At 33.6% G+C, this 21,727-nt stretch overlaps 1 protein-coding gene across 5 annotated transcripts in view; it reads right to left on the bottom strand.

Annotated features, from left to right (window-relative positions):
* The window catches only part of CDH18 (cadherin 18), a 1,015,987-nt gene that overhangs the window by 333,374 nt on the left and 660,886 nt on the right, over positions 1-21,727 (bottom strand). For all 5 annotated transcript variants that reach the window (XM_049707304.1, XM_049707305.1, XM_004276373.3 and 2 more), the window contains one exon: positions 21,087-21,570. In XM_049707304.1, coding sequence (XP_049563261.1) covers positions 21,087-21,314 — 228 coding nt within the window. In that variant the 5' untranslated portion in view covers positions 21,315-21,570. The remainder of the gene's footprint in view (positions 1-21,086; positions 21,571-21,727) is intronic.

The following is a 21,727-nucleotide window of genomic DNA, read 5'->3' as shown; positions in this document are numbered from 1 at the left end:
CTATTATTATCTCTCATGAAATTGAATGCAATGGTCCTCAAAAAAATCTTAATAAATTTACTCATCAATGTATAAAAGATGAAGTGAGATTTAGTCCAGGTATGCAAGGCTGGTTCAACTTTTGAAAATCAATAAATGTAACCCACCATGTCAATAAGATAAGGAAGGAAAAAACATGGTCATACCAATCAATGCAGAAAAGCATCTGGCAAACTCCATCTGTTCATGATAAAAACTCTCAGTAAGTTAGAAATAGAGAGGAATTAACTCAACTTGATAAACAGCATCTATATAATAAACCTACAATTAACATCATATTCATATCATGAATACTTTTCCACTAAGATAAGAACATGCCAAAAACGCCATCTCTTACCACTCTAATTCAGCATAGTACTTAAGTGCTAGCCAGTGAAGCACTAAGGCAAGAAAAGGAAATAAAAATGCACACATCAAAGAGTAGAATCAAAAGTCTCCCTGTTTGTAGAGGACATCATTATTTATATAAAAAATGTATCAAACAAACAAATGGAAGAAAAAAAATCTCCTAGAATAAATGAGTTTAGCAAGTTTGCAGGCCAGAAGATGAACAAACACAAATCAATAGGAACAATGAACATGCAGAAACTAAAATTAAAACATAATACCATTTATAATCATTCCAAAGAAAATCATAAATTTAATAAATTGTACATTGATAAAATATGCACAAAGTATTTTATGTACCATAGGCTGAAAACTGCAAAATGCTGATGACAGATATCAAAGACTAAATGAAGATATCATGTTCACAAATTGGAATACTTAACATAATAAAATGTCAATTGTTCCCAAATTCATCTATAGGTTTAATATAATGTCTATCAAAATTCCAGCAAGATCTTGTATAGATATAAACAAACTTATTCCAAAATTTCTACAGGAAGACACAGGCTCTGAACTAGTTAAAACAATCTTGACAAAGAAGAAACCTTGCTATCTTTGATATCAGTGCTGGCCATATAGCTACAGTAACCAAGAAGTTAAGCTATTGGTTGAGAAAGAGACATGTAGATCAATGGAACAGAAAAGATGAACCAGAAATTGACTGACACAAATATGCTCAACTGAATTTTAACAAAGGTGCAAAACCAATTCAAAGAGGGAAGGATAGTCTTTTTAATAAATCGTGCTGGATCAATAGGATATCTACAGGCAAACAACAAAAAACAACCTTGCCCTAAACCTCACAGTGTATACAAAGTTATCTCATATTACACTGTAGACATATATGTAAAACCTAAAACTACAACTTGTGGGGGGAAAAGAGGAGAAAATTTTGGCACATAGCACTAGGAGAAGAGTTCTTAGATTTGGCACCAAAGCAAGATGCATAAAAGAAAAATATTCATAAATTGGACCTTGTTGAAATTAAAAACTTTTATCCCAAAGAAATGAAAACTCATGTTCACACAAACAGCTAAAAACAAATGTTCATAGCAGATTCAATGTATAGCTCAAACTGGAATCAGCCCAGATGTCCCCGACTGATGAATGGTTAACCAATCGGTAACACAGGTCTATCATGGAGTCCTATTCAGCAATAAAAAGGAACAAACTATTGATACATGCACCAAATTGAGTGAATCTCCAGACTTACATCAAACGAACAACAGCCATTCCCAAAAGGTTACATATTGTATGTCGTATATTTCTATTTCTATAACATGTTTTAAATGGCAAAATTGTAGAGAAGAAGGAAGTTAATTTTTACTGCTTGTCAGGGGTTAAACAAAGTTGGGGAGTGAGGGAAATGAGGTGGTAGCAGGAGTAAAATTGGTGTGGTTACAAAAGGCAACATGAGGGATCATGTGGTGTTGCAAGTGTTCAGTAGCGGAACTGTGCTGGTGGGGATAAAAGAAGCTACACAGACAACGTTTTCATAAAACTTATGCACACACACACACACACATGCACACACACATCAGTATAAGGAGAGCTTAGGAAATCTGAACGAAATTGATGAATTGTATCAATGTCAGTATCCTGGCTGTGACAATATGTTCTAGTTTTGCAAAATATTACCATTAAGAGGAAGTGGGCAGACAGAATTTTCAAGAGATATCTCTCTGTATTATTTCTTACAAGTGCATGTGGACCTACAATTATCTCTTTAATTTTAAAATAGGTATACTTAGTTGGAAAAAAAACCAAATAATCCTGATGAGTTTCCAGAACTTTGGCAATACTCTTAATGGATAAGCATCTTTGTTGTGTAATTGAGGTGGGAGCAGGTGGCATGAACAGAGTCTCTGCTTACTACCATGAATAATTCTTCATCATAAGTCTTATGCAAGTCTAGAAGAAATCTCTAAAGATCATCAAATTTGTCTCCATGCTTTTATCAGAATTTTAAGTGTAAACTATCAGATGTTAAGAATCAATTTCCACTCATTCCAAAACTAACAGATAAATCTTAGGGTCTTTTAAAGCTCTATTTCTGCTAATTATTTAAATACAGATGTTAATTAAATTCTATAATTTGGATGTTCAGATAAATATGTTATAAAGCATACATTAAATGATAAACTATCATTAAAAGTTACGGAAAAGGGGAGTAGAATATAAAGTTATTACATAGCGTATGTAAACACAATTATTTGCTGATGTGAAAATGCATGATAATACCTTCACTGCTACATTACTGTCCCAGGGGAATATTTTCCCCCTCTTGTTTAAGATCTAACACAATGGAAATCAATGAAGTCAATATGTTAAAATTGGTGACTATTTAGTTGGCTTTGATAGCAAGGCTGATATATGTATCTTTCACACATTTGTATAGCCCCAATATTTAGCACATGCAAAGTTTGCAAACCACCTATCATTTTCAAGGAACATTACAGCACAGACAATACATATTTTCCTTTATGTGAGGTTTCCTGAGGTCTTTCTGCACAAGATGAGGGATTGAGAAAAAAACATTTTATTTCTTCTTCTTGAAGTCTCATTAAACTATAAGAAGTATTTAAAATATATAAATACTTTGCAAATTAAAGATGGTAAGTTTTGCTCCCAACACAAAAGACATTTTAGTAAGTTCCTCAAAGACAAATTATAAATGAAACGATGATGACTAATATTGAAAGACAAAAGAAATTATATCCTTAAACATGTGTGGAAGAGCCCTGCCATGCAGGATTTTGCCTTGTCCTGCATATTTCCTGAAAAGCTTAGGAGTCAAAAATGCTAAGTATAATGGAGGGTAGGGGTGAGATGGAGTTCTAAAACATAAAGGTAAATGGAAAAATGATAGAAAAGTACTTGACGTCTCCAAGCAGAACACTCAACAGCCAGCCATTAACCTCTCTGAACAAAAGTGCACATTCTTGGAAAAATTCAATGTAAGAAATTTTTAAGAAAAACTTAAGATGTCTGAGACAACGAACAAAAGGAGATAGTGATGAAATTAGCTCAAAGTCTCATCATCTATCTCAAGGTCTTCTGTACAATGGTAGAGTTTTCTGTATCTTCATTCTAAAAGGTGGGAAGTAATTATAGCCTATCTATAGTTAACAAGAGTAGGAATAAACATGTCGGTATTTTACATATTTTAAATAAAATGACAACCAAGGGAAGAACTATATAATTAATGATAGATGACATGGAAGAAACGGGAAAAGAGGTAGGAATATTAAAGTAGTAGATACTCATATATTGGTACTATAGCACGAAATCAAGATAAAGTCTAGTCATGTTAAAATAAAAGAACTAAAATATTACAGATTGCTTTTTATCTGTAAGAAAAGCTGTGAGAGGGAATGGAAGGGAAAAAGAGGAATATCAATTTTGTGATAACTTTTTGTACTATTTGACTTTTTCCCTATGTACATGTATTGTACATCAGTACAAATAAAAATAAACATATTAAAATAATAAAGGTGTTAAGAACACATATATGTAGAGAAAAAAATACTTGGTCTCATTTAATTCCTCTTTTTAAAAGAGGAATTATTCAAGACCATGAGATTAAGCACATATATGTTACATTAAGCATTCATTTATAGATGTCAATTTTTAAAACAAAGTAGCAATTTACAACACAATTAAAGATTCTTGTCACTTTATTCAAGGTATCCTCATGTATCGTTAATAAAACGAACCTAAAGACCAGTAGTTCTGAAAGATAATTTAGGATCATTTTGGTAGCTTGAAAAATACTGATATCAGCGTTCTATTTTCAGATTTTCTGACTTAATTGATTGGATGTTCACCCTGGGCTTGAGGATTTTTAAAAACTTCCCATGTAATTCTAATATTCAAAGAAGGTTGAAAACTATGGGTATCTGTCTTATGAATATTTGTCTTCTAGTAATATATACCAGATCAAAGCTTTGTTTGTTCCCCAAATGTAGGATTTTCTGTACCTTCATTCTTGTTATTTTAACATTTCTTACAGACACTAAGGAAAGTGCAGCTGCAAAGTACAGAATAGAAATAACTTCTATGCAAATTAACAGCTCTCCAGAGAGAGTCTTTAGTCCCTCACAGCTGTACTGCACTGATGCTCCAGCCCCCCCAAACATAAATATTTACTTAGTGTTATTTGTGCCGATAATCAATATGTAATTAGATATTATTTTACCCTTCCTCATCTCAATGTTTATAAAAATAGTAATAAAACTAAAAACTCCTCATGGTCAATTTAATTCAATGGAACAATAATAACAGGGTTCAAAGAACAAGAGTAACAATGGCAATGTCAGAAGAAGAAGAAAAAAAAAAAAAAACCGGCATGGGACCATAACATAGGTCATATTTAAGAGGGAAATGTAACTTCAAGTAAAATATATGTCTCTCTTATAGTATTTCCTTTCTGCTTAGTGTCCTCCTATTTTAACTAAAAGTAGTTTCTATTGCTTTGAACACTATATATTTAATACTTCTTATAATTTTGATATAACAATAGAAAGAACCCATGCATGCAAAGCAGCTAACGAACTGAACAAGCAATTACTGAGCATACAAGATGTTCTAGAACAAGTTTATGAATCATTACTTTTAGCTTGATACACACACACACAGATATATAAATATACACATACACAAACATACATATACAAAGTTGGTGGACATTTCTTTTTTTTTCAAAAAAGAAAGAGTGATCTATAATTATTCTGAGTCTCTTTATTTTCAAATAGAATGAATGACATTTAATATATCTTGGTGACACAATAGGTAAAATAAAATAAGTAAAGCAAAAGTCAAATATATTAAACTTTCCCACACAGTGTGCCAAATGTGTGTGTGCATGTGTGTATAAGTGTATCTTTTATGGAACCCCATCTTATTTTGCAAGAATTGATACCCCATCGTGAGACTTTGGTAGGAGACAGTTCTGCCTCAATTATGTAAACTTCAGGAGCCAGACTGCATCTGCCCCACTTGGGCAGCCAGACCACTGACACGTGACTTAGGCTGAGGCAACATATGCTCTCTTGTCCGGAGCTTTGAAAAGTGACCAAGTGACACAAAGACCAAGGGACAGGGCTTCCCTGGTGGCGCAGTGGTTGAGAGTCCGCCTGCCGGTGCAAGGGACACGGGTTCGTGCCCCGGTCCGGGAAGATTCCACATGCTGCAGAGCGGCTGGGCCTGTGAGCCATGGCCGCTGAGCCTGTGTGTCCGGAGCCTGTGCTCCGCAACGGGAGGGGCCACAGCAGTGAGAGGCCCACGTACCGCAAAAAAAAAAAAAAAAAAAAAAAAAAAAAAAAAAAAAAAAAAAATTGCAAGTAGCTGTTTAAATTTAAATTAGTAAAACAAACATTCAGAACCTTCACTACAATAGCCACATCTGAAATGTTCAACAGTCACATGTGGCTAGTAGCTACCATAATGGATAGTGCCGATATAAAATGGGACTATAACTGCAGAAAGTTCTGTTGGACAGCTCTGGTCTAAACACATTATGATAATTCAGCTTTCCCCATGGTTAAATCAGAAATCCAGACTTAAGTTATTCAGTACAGGTTGACTGCTGTTAATTCAGTATGTGCTTGAACGGTAGTCCAATAAGGCTCAAAGAAATTATGCCTTCTCCATAAAATGAATTTATCTTATTATATATATATTGTGTGTGTATATATATATATATATATATATATATTTATTTATATATTTGTTAACTAATGTAGATTTTTTTCAACAATAGGACTCTGATTCATAGAGAAGTAGTACCTAGAAATGGGAGGCTTTAAAAGACAGAACCTAAAATGTGGATTTGAAAAATATTTGGGCACTTAAACTCACTCTCTATCTAGTTGCAAGCAAGGAAATCCTTTCTATAACAGAGCATAGAAATTGATTGAACTGTTGCCTGCCAATTTTGGGACTTGGGCTTCACATACTTTCTGAGTGTGCAGCTGTAGGAATTGGCTAGAATCCTAATCACATCGTTTGTATCTCTGATTCTGCCTTTGCCTGGAGTCTGTTCTACTCTTCAGGTATGCAAGTTAGTAAATCAATTCCCATATTAAACTAGTTTCAGATAGTTTCCTTCAACAGCCAGCAGGATATTACTAACCAACACAGACATGTCAATCACTAAGGCAGTTGAGAACAGTTCAGGATGAGTAGCATACAGAGGAATACCTAAATTTTTAGATGCTATGGATTAGTAATGGCTAGAGGGCAACAATGAGAAGTTCTGAAGAAGATGAATAGTTTTATTACATGTATGAAAAGACTCCGTGGATTTATGTTAATTTACAGCCTCCTTCTCTATCACTACTGGATCCTCTTGAATATGGGCCAGCCTCCTGTAAATAATAAGGTTCGTCAGAGAAAATAACTTCCTGAGTAAAAAATTAGCTGTGGAAATACAATTCTCATTTTTTAAATATTTTATTGTTACCAGTTTTTTAAAGCCACTTTATTGATGTATGATTAAACACAAAGACTATACATATTTATACATGCATACTCCTTGAAGAGTTTGAAAAGTATACATCCATGAAACCATCACCACAGCCTATGCCATAAACATATCCATCACCTCTAAAAGGTTCCTCCTGCCCTCTTTTTTTATTGTTATTATTATTATTTGTGATAAGAACACAGCATAAATTCTACCCCCTTAGCAATCTTTCAAGTATACAATACAGTGTTATTTTATTCTCACTCATGCTTCAGATTTCATTGATCACTTGCTCCTCCTTGAGATTTTTCTCCTTATTTATCGACCCTGATTCCATTTCTGTTCCATTGTTTCTGTCCTCTTGAATTTTATTTGCAAACTTTAGACCGAGTTTTCTCTTTTCCCTTATAACATTTTGTTCCACAGAATTCCATTCTGAGCCAGAAGTCCATGTATGTTTCCCTAAATTTTGATTCAGGGCTTCAATCACAACTTAAACCCCAGTATTTCCTATTTCTACCCTTTAGCCTGCATCCTTCCTCCGGCGTTCTGCATCTCTCCACACCTGCCCACCTGCATGCCCACGAAGCACCTCGGACATAGACTATCCAAACCTATAGCTCCATCACCGTCACTCCCAGACGTGATCCCAGACGTGATCCTCCCCCTTTACTCTTTAGCCACCGCCCTCCAATTTAAGGAGGAGCCTGCCCAACCCTTCAAACAGCCCTGCATCCCCATTTCTCACTCTCCACAGATGCAAAATCTTGTCAATTCTACATCTTAAAATAAAAAGTTTTAATCTATTTACTCTCTCCAATTATTCTGCAATTACCAAATACAAGTCTAGATTTGTGCAATGGTAAAGCATCCTCTCTGCCTTCAAACTTGTTCTGTATGTCTCACGTCACTTCACACTTGAAAATCCTTTAATTCATTCCCAAACACTTGGAGATAAACTATATTCTCCTTTGAATCTCCAACCAGCACTGGCCCTCGGTGGCCTGTCATGCTGTCTAGCTTCATCCCCACTTCCACTTCTCTACATGTGATCTGTGCTCCAACTGCTGTACTTGCATATCCTTAATTTCTGCTTATATACTTTTTTTTTTTCGGTACGCGGGCCTCTCTCTGTTATGGCCTCTCCCGTTGCGGAGCACAGGCTCCGGACGCGCAGGCTCAGCGGCCATGGCTCACGGGTCCAGCCGCTCCGCGGCATGTGGGATCTTCCCGGACCGGGGCATGAACCCGTGTCCCCCGCATCGGCAGGCGGACTCTCAACCACTGCGCCACCAGGGAAGCCCTACTTACATACTTTTGATATGTCATTCCTAAAATTCCAGTGCAGGTCTCTCTTAACCAATATACTTTACCTGTCCCATTTTCTATTGATGGCAAAATATTAGTTCAAATTCTTCCTCTTCTGAGGAGCCTTCCCTAAATGGAGCTAAGTCAAGCATATTACTCCACCCCTTGCACCATCATCCCCTATGTTTAGCACCTCTACTGCACCACTAGCACTGTGATGCTATCATTAGTTCTTGAAATCACCTCTTCTTGCCTTCATTTCATTAATTATTGAGATTGTATTTTTCATTAGTATAATCTCCACATTTAGCACAGTGTATGGCATGCTGTTAGTTTTTTTAACGGTTGAATTTACGTTGAAGCAATAACTTTCAAAGTGAAATAGGATTCTTGCAATCATCTCATTCATTCACTTCTTTAATGTGCATAATAAAACTTTGTTCTGAAAGTTTGGATTTACCCAGGTCAGAAAATTATATAGTAGAAAAATCAAGGCTACCTGTCCAATGTTCCTTCCGCTACTTCTTGCTACTTATATATGTGTTGCAAGTATGTGTCAAGTGTTGCCCTATGTCGATAATACATTATATGGTCCATAAATATAGTATCCCTTAAATCATTATGGAAAAGTAAATAAGCAAACTATGCTTCATTACCCCCTTTTATATGCTATATTAGCTCCTTTACAGAAACCTACTTTTGATTTTCCTGAAATTCTTTTTCCCTGCAATTCTGTTGCTCATATAGAAGAGCGATTGCTTAGCAACAAATATATTGATGCCACATCCTTTTCTTCTTAAAGTCAACAGTGTCTTCACATTTCTCTAAATATGAAGCCCACAGTTCTTTATTCCAGAGACCCTGTAACATCTATGTCCTATTGTGTCTAGCCTCATCTCTCTCTTCTCTACTGTTCATTCCCTAAATTGGAGTTAACCGGTCTTTCTTTGCCCCTCAAATACACAAACTCCTTCCCATTTCAGGGTCTTTATATGTGTTACTCCTTTATAATGGACACTCCCCCATTCTCAAACGTCATACACAAGCATAGCATCAATTTGGTGTGATTAGCTCCTATTCATTTCTCGATCCTGGTCTCTTCTTCCTCAGAGAGTTCTTCCCTCACCCCCAATCTAGGTTTAACACTACACACAAGTACAACATACTTTCATAATCCTCATCACAGTTTATAGTTGAATATTTATTTGTATTAATGTTGGCTTAATGTCAATGTCTCCCAGGATACCTGCTTCATTCACCACTATATGCACAATGCCTTGTAGAGTGACGAGAACTGAGGAGGTAGTCAATAAATTTTAAATGAATGAATATGACCTAGTCTTCAACCTTTGTCAAAATAAACTCAGCTGACAAATATCATATGATATTGCTTATATGAGGAGTCTACAAAAAGGGTACAAATGAACTTATCTACAATACAGAGTTACAGATGTAGAAAACAAACTTATGGTTACCAAGTGGTAAGTGGGGGGGAGGGATTAATTGGGAGATTTGGATTGACATATACACACTGCTACATATAAAATAGATAACTAATAAGAATTTATTGTATAGCACAGGGAACTCTACTCAATACTCCATAATGGCCTATGTGGGAAAAGAATCTAAAATAACTGATTCACTTTGCTGTACACCTGAAACTAACACAATACTGTAAATCAACTATACTCCAATAAAAATTTGAAAAAATAAATAAATAAACTGAAATCACGCTATGGTTCCAAACAAAGCAAACCAAAGAGAAGACTATGTTAAGTTAGTATATTTTAATTTTTTTATATTTTATTTTATTTTTTAGCATAGAATAGGATTTCACACCATATACCATTCTAATGTCTATAAATATAGTGACAAATAAACCATATATAGGGATTTCCCTGGTGGTCCAGTGGTTAAGAATCCACCTTCCAATGCAGGGGACATGGGTTAGATCCCTGGTCAGGGAACTAAGATCTTACAAGCAGCAGGGTAACTAAGCCTGCGTGCCGTAACTACTTAGCCTGCACACTTTAGAGTCTGTGCACTACAACTAGAGAGAAGCTTGTGTGCCACAACAAAGAGCCTGCATGCTGCAATGAAAGATCCCACATGCCACAATTAAGATCTGACGCAGACAAATAAATAATAAAAAATAAAAGCAGAGATGGTTAAAACATTAATATATATATATATATATATGAAAAATAATCCTACAGGAAAGAAATTCATTATATTTCACTCTCTGTGATTCTTGTAACAAATGCCTGGTATTTTCTTTATGAAATTCAAAAAAAGTAAAAAGTAGATGTATTTGAAGACTGTCTAGGCTCAACTTCAAACTAAATGCTTTTGTTATGTGAGGTCTGGTGCAATTAAATGTTCAAATATTCATTGGATAAAAATCAATAAAATAATGAAACATTTCCTGAGAATAATCTAATACCTATGTTGAAACTCTTCATTTCCTTAGGGCCAATACATGTTGAAATAAATCAGTCCACAATTAGTTATGAAGTGCAATATGATTTTTTGGAATGCACATTTCTACTCTTTCACATTTTGGGAGTATTTGGATTTTCATTTCTACATCTGCATGAAAATAGTGAATCATGGTAAAAGAATATTATTATTTATATATAGAAGAAATATTAAAAAGATTACCTAATCCAAAGATTGTTTTTATGTAAAGAAAAACCTGAGGTAACATATGACAATAAAAATGGCAGACAAAGCTAATAAAGACGTCTCTTACTATAAACAATTATAAATTTAAAGTACAATACAACTGAGATAGAAACAGTGAAAGGTAATTCACTGCGGAAAGGAAGGAAGAGAAGATTTTTACCAGGAAAGTCATTTGCAACTGGCAGATAGTCAGATGCCTTTGGGGGAAATTAAACTGGATACAGGCTATGAGCATGAACATTTGGTTTTACATCTCCTAAAGATTAGAAACTATGACTTTCAGTCCCTCAAGGTATAAAATTAGAAAGGAGATACCTGAACAAAGCAAGACTACTTGAAAACAAACTCCATGAAATGAAAATTAGACTATCTATCCACTAGCTTAAAAAAATAGCAAGGAAGCTTGTGGTCTGTTAAGAGCTCTTGGTAGAAAAAAGTTTCCTGTGATAAATTAAAACCTAAACTTGCAGCCCAGAAGAAAGGTATACAAGATTTATTTTTGTATTGCTAGTGTTCTTTTGTTGCTGTTTTCATTAAAGGTATGGATAAGAATCAATAGTTAAAAATTAAAAATTAATATATATTTAACTGAATCACTTTGCTGTAAACCTGAAAATAATACAATGTTGTAAATCAACTAACAAAAAGAAAAAAAGAAAAAAAATGTTAAATAAAAATAAAATTTATTCAGATTTATGAAGCCAATATGTTGTCAGGAAACAAAAAAATAAGTGACTCTCTATGGATATTCCTCAAGATATATTTTAGAGAAATCCCATCAAAATCCTCATTCCCACTTATCACACACTATTGAAGACAAGTGAATATAAAATTTTAAAAGGCATACCAGGATCAAATCTCCATGACTGTGGATAGAAAAAAGAAATATGCAAATTAATCAAGCATGAAAAGAATAATAAAACTTGAACAAGATTTTGAAATAGGTGGCTTGCAATAATTAAAGTCATAAGAGAAGAAATAGGGTCAAAATGAAAGGAGAGGTCACATATAAAAAGGAGAAAAGGAACTAAAAATTTAAAAATATATTAAATTTATATTAAAAGTAATATTGTGTTTAAGTCAAAGAATATACTAACTATTCAACTTAGTTGAAGAGAGGATTAGAATTCTAGAAATGAATCTGAGAGAAATTATATCAAATAGAAGTTTCAGAATGAAACAATAAATAAGGAAGAAGAAAATTCAAAAAAATAATAGATGGGATGTTATATTTCTCTAAAGTATAAAAATCCTAATAATTATACAAAAAATATTGATTTCAGTCTGTTATGGATTGAATTTTGTACCAACAAAATTCACATGTTGAAATTCTAACCCCAGTACCTTATTTGGAGATAGGATCTTTATAGAGGACTGATGTCTTAATGAAAAAAGGAAATTTGGACACAGATACCCATATAGTGAGAACACCATGTGAACATGAAGACAGCAATGTACAAGCCAAGGAGAGAGGATTGGAAAAGATCCTTCCCTCAGAAACTACAGAAGCAACCAACCTTGCCGACATCTTGATTTGACGCCCAGCCTCCAGAACTGAGACAATAAATTTCTGTTGTTTAACCACTCAGCTTATAGTATTTTGCTATGGAAGCTCTGGCTAATGAATACATAGACCAAAAAAAATAGAAAGTCCCCTCTCCCCATAAAAAAAAGTCTTCAGCACCTAAGCACATTAGTAAGTCTACAGACAACAAAAGACATAGAGATAATCCTGAAATCAACCTAAGAGAAATGGATGAAATTTAAAATGGAATTTCAGCAGATTTCTCATTATCAAACATAGGGTCCAATATAAAATATATCTTTAATAAAATGATAATGAAAAAACTCAACCTAGAATCCTATACACAAGAAACAATGCTTCAAATAAAGAAAGAAAGGAAGCTTTTACTGCTTTCAGGCTAAATAGAAAAATAAATAAATAAGTAAAGACCATATATAGGCAATAAGTAAATCAAACCAAGAGAAAGAACAGTGGTAGACACAGTAACAAACAAAGATACTGGTAAACTTGGGTAAATCTAAGCAAGACAATGTTTAAATGACTTTAATAATAATAATAAAAATCTGGAAATTACTTTTAAAAAATGAGAAAAGAAGATGTTAGACAAATATAATATGAAAAAGGAGAAAGTGATTATTGTTTAAACATCCTAAGATATGCGTATTGTTTAGGGTAACTGTAATGGTATCAAATTTAAGCTTTCTAAAGTACCTGTTAAAAAGAAATCGGGTCATATTTCAGTAAGAAGTAAACTGAACCCAAGAAGTTTGATATAGAAGCAATGGCGAGTAAAAAAGTTTTTAAATATGTTAAACATATAAATAAGTATATACTTTATACACTAATACTAACAACAATAACAAGAAGAATGAGTGATTGGGTGGCTTAAAAACAGTTTGGCTAGTAGGCATGTAAAAAGTAGAAAACACAATAATGTAATCAAAATGTGGTCATTCTATGTCATTGTATAGGAGACTGATAGAGACATTAAGTTTTGACGTGAAGTCAAGAATGCACAAAAAAATTAAAAGCAAGCACAAATATCAAAAACATACAACATAAAACATTCAAACAGGCAGAGAAAAATTCCAAGACGTTATTATAGTAGAATAAAAGTAGTAAAAAACAAAACAACAGAAAACATAATGCCTATAAAATACAAAATAAATTGGTAGTAATAAGTCCAAGCATATTAGAAATCAAAATAAACAATGGAATAAAATCATTGCTTAGAAAAATAAATCATCAGATTGCATTAAAAAACTTAAGTTTAAAAGTCATTCGTATGTGTATTATAAATGACACATGTAAGGGCTTCCCTGATGGCGCAGTGGGTGGGGGTCCGCCTGCTGATGCAGGGGACGCGGGTTTGTGCCCCAGTCCGGGAAGATCCCACATGCCGCGGAGCGGCTGGGCCCGTGGGCCACGGCCGCTGAGCCTGCGCGTCTGGAGCCTGTGCTCCGCAGTGTGAGAGGCCACAGCAGTGAGAGGCCCACATACCGCAGAAAAAAAAAAAAAAAGAAAAAAAAATGACACATGTAAAATGTCATTATAGTGAATGTAATAGTATGGACAATATACTCAAAAGCATTTTGATCAAGAAAAACGTGTTCTATGGGTGTCAATGTCAGATCAAAGCTGGCACTACTGCCACTTTGCACTGGATAATTCTTGGTGGGGGCTGTCCTGTGTGTTACAGAATGTGTAGCAGCATCCCTGGCCTCTACTAACTAAATGCCAGTAGCACCACATCCCTGCTTGTCACAGCCAAAAATCAGGTCCACATTACAACTTTCAGGGACCCTTGGCCCTTTTGCTTTTGTGGGCCTTTTTCTTTTTTCAATTAAAATGATAAATTCTATTGCAGTTGCATTTATATAAAGACTAATATAGACAGCTATATTCATTTTCATATTTTATTCTGATTTGAAAATACATTATGACATTTTCCTGAACCCTTTAAGGAGCCGTAACCGTAGTGATTATGCAAATGAAATGAACAGACAATTTATCAGGGGCGAAAAGTGCGTCCAGACATTGCCAAACACCCCCAGGGGTTAAAGTCACCTCTGGCTTAGCACCATTGATAACACTCAAGCCCACATACTCACACAGACACAGGTGGGTGCATTTGCATAGTGATAAAAAGTTCATGAGGTGAATAAATGCCTACATTGTGCCCACAATAGGTATTGCTTTGTATTGATGATGTTTAAAATTTTTCTGGCGTAGCATTGAGAAACACTATATATAATGAGTGTTAATGCTATTAATTTTAACATTTTTAAACAGTTCAGATAGAATGTCACTCTTCTCTAAAAGTAAAATTAAACAGTGAAATCTGATTTCCTAAAAAAAAAAAAGAAAAACAGGTTCTATATGACTAGAAATTAAACGAAGTATATGCAAAATCAAATTTTTCTTTTATGCACTCAATTTCTTTTAGGACTGGATCTAAAGAGTTAAATTTCCATGAAGACTATTGAGAAATGTCTATATCCATAATGGAACTGTATGCCATGAACTAATTTCACACGACATCATGTCATCACATTGTCACTTGTGTAAAATTCAAATGTCATGTTTTGATACAGGACATTTTCCATTTCAAACAAGTTATGGTAAAAATATTCATAAAATTATTGTCTTTACAATATCAGATGACAATTGGGACCTTTTCTTGCTGTGTGTTTAATTTTTAATTCAGAGTTCATGATGACATTAAAGCTATCTTTTCTTTTTCTGAAAAGCCTGAGTCTTCCCATTCCTTCATACATGATTTATTCTCTCTTTAACCTCAAAATCACTTATTTAATTTGAAGCTACAGTACTTCATATTAAAAGAGATTTGAAAGTGCTCTTTTAAAGAAAGAAAAAAATATAAACTAATGGCAATAATAGTGATGATGAGAGGGGAATTTCATGCACTATATACTAGAAACTGACTTTCATTAAAGAATCAGATATCTGACAATTTGTTCTTTGGCACTGTCATAACTAATCCCCCTTCCCATGAAGAGATCACTTAACTGTTTCGAGCATCATTGCCTTCTATTACTTGAGGAATTTGGCAAGATGTTTTCTTAGTTCCTTTATACTGCTAGAATTCCTTTCTTACCCTCTATATGCTTGTTGTTGTTGTTTTAATAAAGCAAATTGGGAATAATTGCCTAGTCTACACTTAGCTACTCACACATGTAGGACATGGGTAAAGAGGGGAGTGCGAGGTAGAATTTTAGTAACTAAATTCTTCATAGATGTAAGCAATATCTTCTCCATGTTACAGTTTATATCTAGAAAAAATTCTAACAGTTATAAGAACATACACCATAAATGAAGGAAAGTGAAGATGGAGACTATAATTCATTTGTTTATCCTGAAAACAATCTAAGTTCTTATTAACTTTTATTGTCAAATATATTTTTAATGTCAATATAGCCCAAACACTAATGTAACACTGTTAATAGATTAGATACCTTAGCCTAAAACATGCTACTAAGTAGGAACACAGTTTTTGGTGACTTACCTCTGGTTTATGATTTTTTTATTCTATTCTCTTTAATTACTAAATAATGCAATGTGGATAATATCCACTTAAAGATATACTGAAGTACACATAGAGTTTCCTTTATTTCTCATACAAGAATTCTTGGTTAAAGAAGTCATCTACAATGTTTTTAAAATGAAAATAATATGTATTTATGGAGAAGAACACCTAGCTAATCACAAGCAATTATCACTTGAAATATATGAAGCTCATTTCCAGCACTTGTGTGTTAAAAGACGTTATTTCCAACGTATGTCCTTAGTTAAATTCTAATAGTTACACATATTTAAATATTCCTAGCATGTTCCAGTAAGAGTTAATATATTTTGCAGTTACAACCTGCACACTAGGATATATTCTACTGGTAAATATGAAACATATATGCAATACAGCCAATAACTAGTGTCCAAAAATAAGAAATCATGTGTATTTTAAATTATAATTTCTGATCTCTAAAGTAAGCAATTCCACTTTTACACCATCTTTTTTATTCATTAAGTAATATTTTCTAGTATATGTAATAAACTGTAGATACTAAGACCTGAAGAATGAATTTTTAATCTACTGTCACTAATTCTGAACACCAAAATCCTCAAATTTCAGAGGAATTCAAAACAAATAAAAATATAATTTCAGTCAAAGGAATGCTAAGAATGATCAAATTAAAATAATACATTTCTATAAAGCAAAAATTATAAACAAAGTCAAAAGGCAAACAGCAACTGTGAAAAAATTATTGGTAATATCACTGGCAAAGGATTATTTCATCTATTATGTAAATATCAACAAGTATAAGTTAAAAAGACTAACAAAAGGGCCTGAAGCATCAGTTAGTAAAAAAGGAATATTCATATCCCTTCAACTATGAAAAGGTGATCAATTTTACTCATAATAAGAGAAATGTAAATTGAAAGTACACAGAGATGCAATTTTTCACCTATAATATTTGTAAAATTCCAAGTTTTACAATACCATCTGTTGGCACTGCTGTAGAGGAATATTTATTCTCATACATCAAAGAAGTGCAAAATACACCACCACCTATGGAGGAGGATCTGGTAACATCTACCAGAATTAAAGATTTATTTATTTTTAAATGAGAATCCCACTCTGGAAATCTCTCCCACAGATACACTTATATGTACGCTAAATGATGTGTGTAAAAGGATATTCATTACACTACTGCGTGTAATGTGACAAAACAACAATAAAAACAAAAACACCAAGTTAATAAACAGAGATTAACAACAGAGAGTTTATAAACAGAGATTTTTGTCTCAATAATTTCATGTAATTATCACAACCAGTAACATGACTACAAAAGGCTATAGTTTATGGAGCCCTTTCCAGTGAATTACCACATTTGATTATTACAATAGGCACTGAGGTAGATTCTGTGCAAATGAAGATGAAGTAGTCCCAGAACCTGCTTTCAAAGCATTCATAGTCTACTAGGTGAGGTAGATATCTTAAAGAGGGGTTCCAAATATTTTCTGTAAATGTTCATTAGTAAATATTTTAGACTTTGTGGACCTTAATTTCTCTTGCCACTACCTAATTCTACCATTGTAGACTGAAAACAGCCATATACAATACGTAAATGTAAGTCTGGCTGTATTCCAACAAAACATTATTTACAGAAACTGAATTAGGATTTCATTTCATTTCCATGTATCACAAAATATTATTGCTTAAATTTTTTCAATAGCTAATTTTTTTTAGTATGCAAGCAATACCAGCACATGCAACTAGATGAATTTGCACACAGGCTGTGGTTTAACTAACCCATAATCTAAACTATAAACCAAACTTTATAACACACTTGAATTAGTAACAGAAGTGTCAAACAGTATTTCTCAGCATTACATGTAAGGAAACAGAAATTCAGGGAATTAAGACTTGCTAGTTGTAATACAGTTGTAATAAGCAGAGAAGCCTTAATTCAAACTCAGCTCTTTACTCACTAATCATTACTATCTCATGAAGGCAATGAGTCTACTCTAATGCTAGATGTGATACATGGCCTGCACTTTAGGATGTGGGTGATATTTTATACAAAATTATGTTCTTATAATGGAATTCATTCAACTCTGTTCAATTTTGAAAATAAAAACAGATTAAATGGTCTATATTAGTTTTTACATAATTTTTGGAAAAGAGAGAACATTTTTGTTGTAAAGCTATAATGACATTACCATAATTTTTTCCAAGAAGAAAGGACTTACTTGCAAACAAAAGTCCTTTCTTTCCAAAGAGAAAGGACTTACTTACTACTTATAACTTCCTTACTCTAATCTTTCAAGTATTTAAAAAGATTTTTAATAAGTCCATGAGGTTAAATCCGTGAGATACATTCATACACTAGTTTTGATATTTGATTTCTCATGACCTTTACAGTCTGAAAAAAAATTATGGATTGTCAATTATATTTATCTGTATATATGTATAATTATATATATATATATATACTTTAATGGTGAGATGGTGTATGTATTATACATGTATATATAGTTATACTATGTACCATTAAAATTACCATATGTTCATGGCCTTAGCCTCATGAAAAAAAAAATCTCTTAGCAGTGAATAATGCATATTGACCAATGTCAACAAAATAAATTCCCTCATAATAAACCCAATCACTAAGAAAAGTCAAAGAAAATTATTATAAACAACATAAAAGAAATTGGTAAGTATCAAAACAGTTTGGCTTGAGCTCTTATCAAAAGTTTCAGATGTTGTTTTATAATGTGAAATATAACTATAGATACACAAAATTACTATCCAGAGCTCAAGGATGACTGGAAACAAACATATAATGCATGTAGAAAGTATATTATTTTAATAACAAATATTGCATTGGATTATTGTATGATTATTATTTTGTACTGTATGATTATTATTTTGTATTACATGATTATTATTTTGTTTCTGTTGACAAAATTCCTGCTGGAATTTCAATGACAGAAGGGAGCAAAGGAGATACTTTTCAGCTCTTTGGAGGTACTCCCCTCTCATGCTTATAGTAACTGTAATGATTCTATCTTCTATTCACAAACACTTTGAAAATATATGGCTCTCGTTCATTATGAATGTATTTATAAGTGTGAAATATAAATTCTCTTCTCTAAAACAAATAATGGAACAGGAGGTTATTATAAGTACATGTGGATTGTTGAACTTTGCAGGGTTTTTTGAACTGTCACAGTTGTGTATGTACATATATATGTATGGATGGGTATATGTATGTACATTTGTTTGTACGTATGTAGGCGGTTATGGAGAGGGCAATGAATCCACACAATCAAGTTAGAATTGCTCATAAAGGCAGATGAATATTGAGTAGAAAGATTATGAATGAGTGTGGGGCCCCAGGTCAGATAGGGAATAGGAGAGCCACACCTTTGGGTGTGAGCCTTTAAATTTGTCTGTTAATACAACAGAATGGATACCGATTTCCGCAGAACCTCCACAAAGGAACAGATTCACAGCCCTCACCACCTCCTGATGGCTAACAAGCTCTCAACCATATGCTCATTGGCACCCAAGCCCAGAAAGACTGTTTGCAACTAATCTACTGATTGAGGTTTCATTTTTCACTCAAACTAGGTGACCCACCAAAAAATGAGAAGCTATCTGATCTTTCCCTAACATTTTCTAGCAAATTTTGTTTCCATTTTTTAGTTAAAGTGACAATAAATATGCATAAAATTTTTTTAATAATATATATATTTTCCTTTTGGTACTCTACAAAGGAAACATTTTTCTGTTCCTTTTTATCTCCCTCCTTCTCAAGGATTGAGAGGATTATAGAAAAAGGATTTTGAAGTTCATAACAAAAATAACTTTATAGTAATTCAATATATTATGTTTTTACTTTAGTACATTTGTCTACATTTACTTCATGGGACAGTCTGTAGGAAAAAAGCACAGGATGAATATGAGGGTTTTTCCTTCTTGTTTTAATATGCACATAAGAAAATGATAGAATTGTTCCAGATCTTTTTTGTGTTTCATATTCTGACTCCATAGCTCCTGCCTTGTATGGAAGATATAGCTGCAACCCAGTCCCTGTTGGAAGAGGGGCAGAACAGATGGCTTGTGCTCCTGTACTGCCTACACATTAGGGAAGTGCTGTGGCTTGGATGGAGTACTTTTTTTTTTTTTTAGTACTAACAGTGTTAAAGTGAAAATAAATAGTCAAGCAGGGAGGCAGAAGTCACTGAGCCTGCAGTCATAAAGATTCTACTGCTGTGACTGCTGCTTCTCCCATAGGTACTGAACAAACCTAAGTGTGGCTACTTCCAACAGTCAGTAATCTATCAGAAGGTCTCTCTACTTCCACTCTATTCTTTACCCTGGAGCCTTGACACGTGTTTAAACTGTCCCTTATTACTGAGCGCACAATTTCCTAAAGGGTTTGACAAGCCATTAAATTATCTTGTCTGCATTTCTGAGAGAAAGGGAAGTTGGTCTGAAGTTACTGATCATTTTGTCAACTTCATTCTTTTGGAATTTTAACAAAACTTGTACACCCAGTTTATATTTAATCTATATTTAAATATATCTATATTTGTATGGAAATTAATTTGGGGGATTGGAAAAATATCCATGTGTTTTTAAAGGCTGACTTAAATTCAAATACTGTCTCTATAACAATTAGCAGAAATATATTAGATGTCATGTATAGTGCCTTCTTTTTAGTCTCATGTGCAATAGCAATAGATTTAAAAAATTGTAAGTATCAACATACCAATAAATGACACGGTGAATTCTAATATATCTTCATGGTAATAAAGACAAAATTACTGAATTGTGTGTTTAATTAAGTGTCTCCATTTTACATGAGAGAACAGAAAGAGTAATATGCTGGTAAAGAACATTCAGTCTAGTCTGTATGGACCGATGTTTAGGGAGATGTGACATGATTGGTGAATTTTTTATAATTCATTTTTTATAATTATTATTTTTTATAATTATTATTTTAAAATGTTTAGAATAAGAAATAGCATTCTATAACATAATTCACTTAAAGTTCCATGTCTCTTCAAATCCACTGCAACTCCACCCTCATCCCACTTCCCAATTTCCCAGGAGAGGATAAAACAAACCAGTAAAGAAAAACTTACTTTTCCAACATATTGTGGATCTGGTCCCATATGTTCTTCTAAAACAAAGAACTGATTCCAAACCCATCCTCTTTTGGGACGATGGTGGACTTCGGTTTCACCTTCGATGTGTTTGGTTTGGTTTCTGGTCCCCTTGATGGAGCTGTGTTGAGCAGTTCCATAACACCTCTGCACAAAACAGAGACACACGAGGACTGGACAGATGCAAGATGTGCTCGTAATTTTCATTGTAAGATAACTTTCCAGTTCACAGTTTTCTTCCTTTTCCTTGTCAGCTACAAATGCTTAGTGAGCATTCGAGAGAGAAGCCAAAGCATCTTTTGGAAGGACAGTCCAAATTAAATTGTTTAGTGTGTCCATGATTTAACTGTCCAGCAGGGAAAGGTCAGACTACATTTACATCCTGAAACACTTGGAGAATCAAAGCTGTAGTTGTGTGATCCGAAGTCTTCACAATTGGTGAACAGGGGCAACCATTTTCTACCTAATCAAAAGAGAGAAAAGTATATACATTACAAAACATGGCAGTTTTAAGTATTTGCTCTGAATGCAAATTATACTGTTTTGCGGAGTGATTATGATAGGAAAAGAACACATGCAAGTTCTTTTGGAAATAAACACAAGCATACATACACATAGCC

Source organism: Orcinus orca, chromosome 3 (genome assembly GCF_937001465.1).
Source record: "Orcinus orca chromosome 3, mOrcOrc1.1, whole genome shotgun sequence".
Taxonomy (NCBI): Eukaryota; Metazoa; Chordata; class Mammalia; order Artiodactyla; family Delphinidae; genus Orcinus; species Orcinus orca.
The sequence above is the reverse complement of the archived record's forward strand: the minus strand, read 5'-3'. Positions and strand labels throughout refer to the sequence as shown.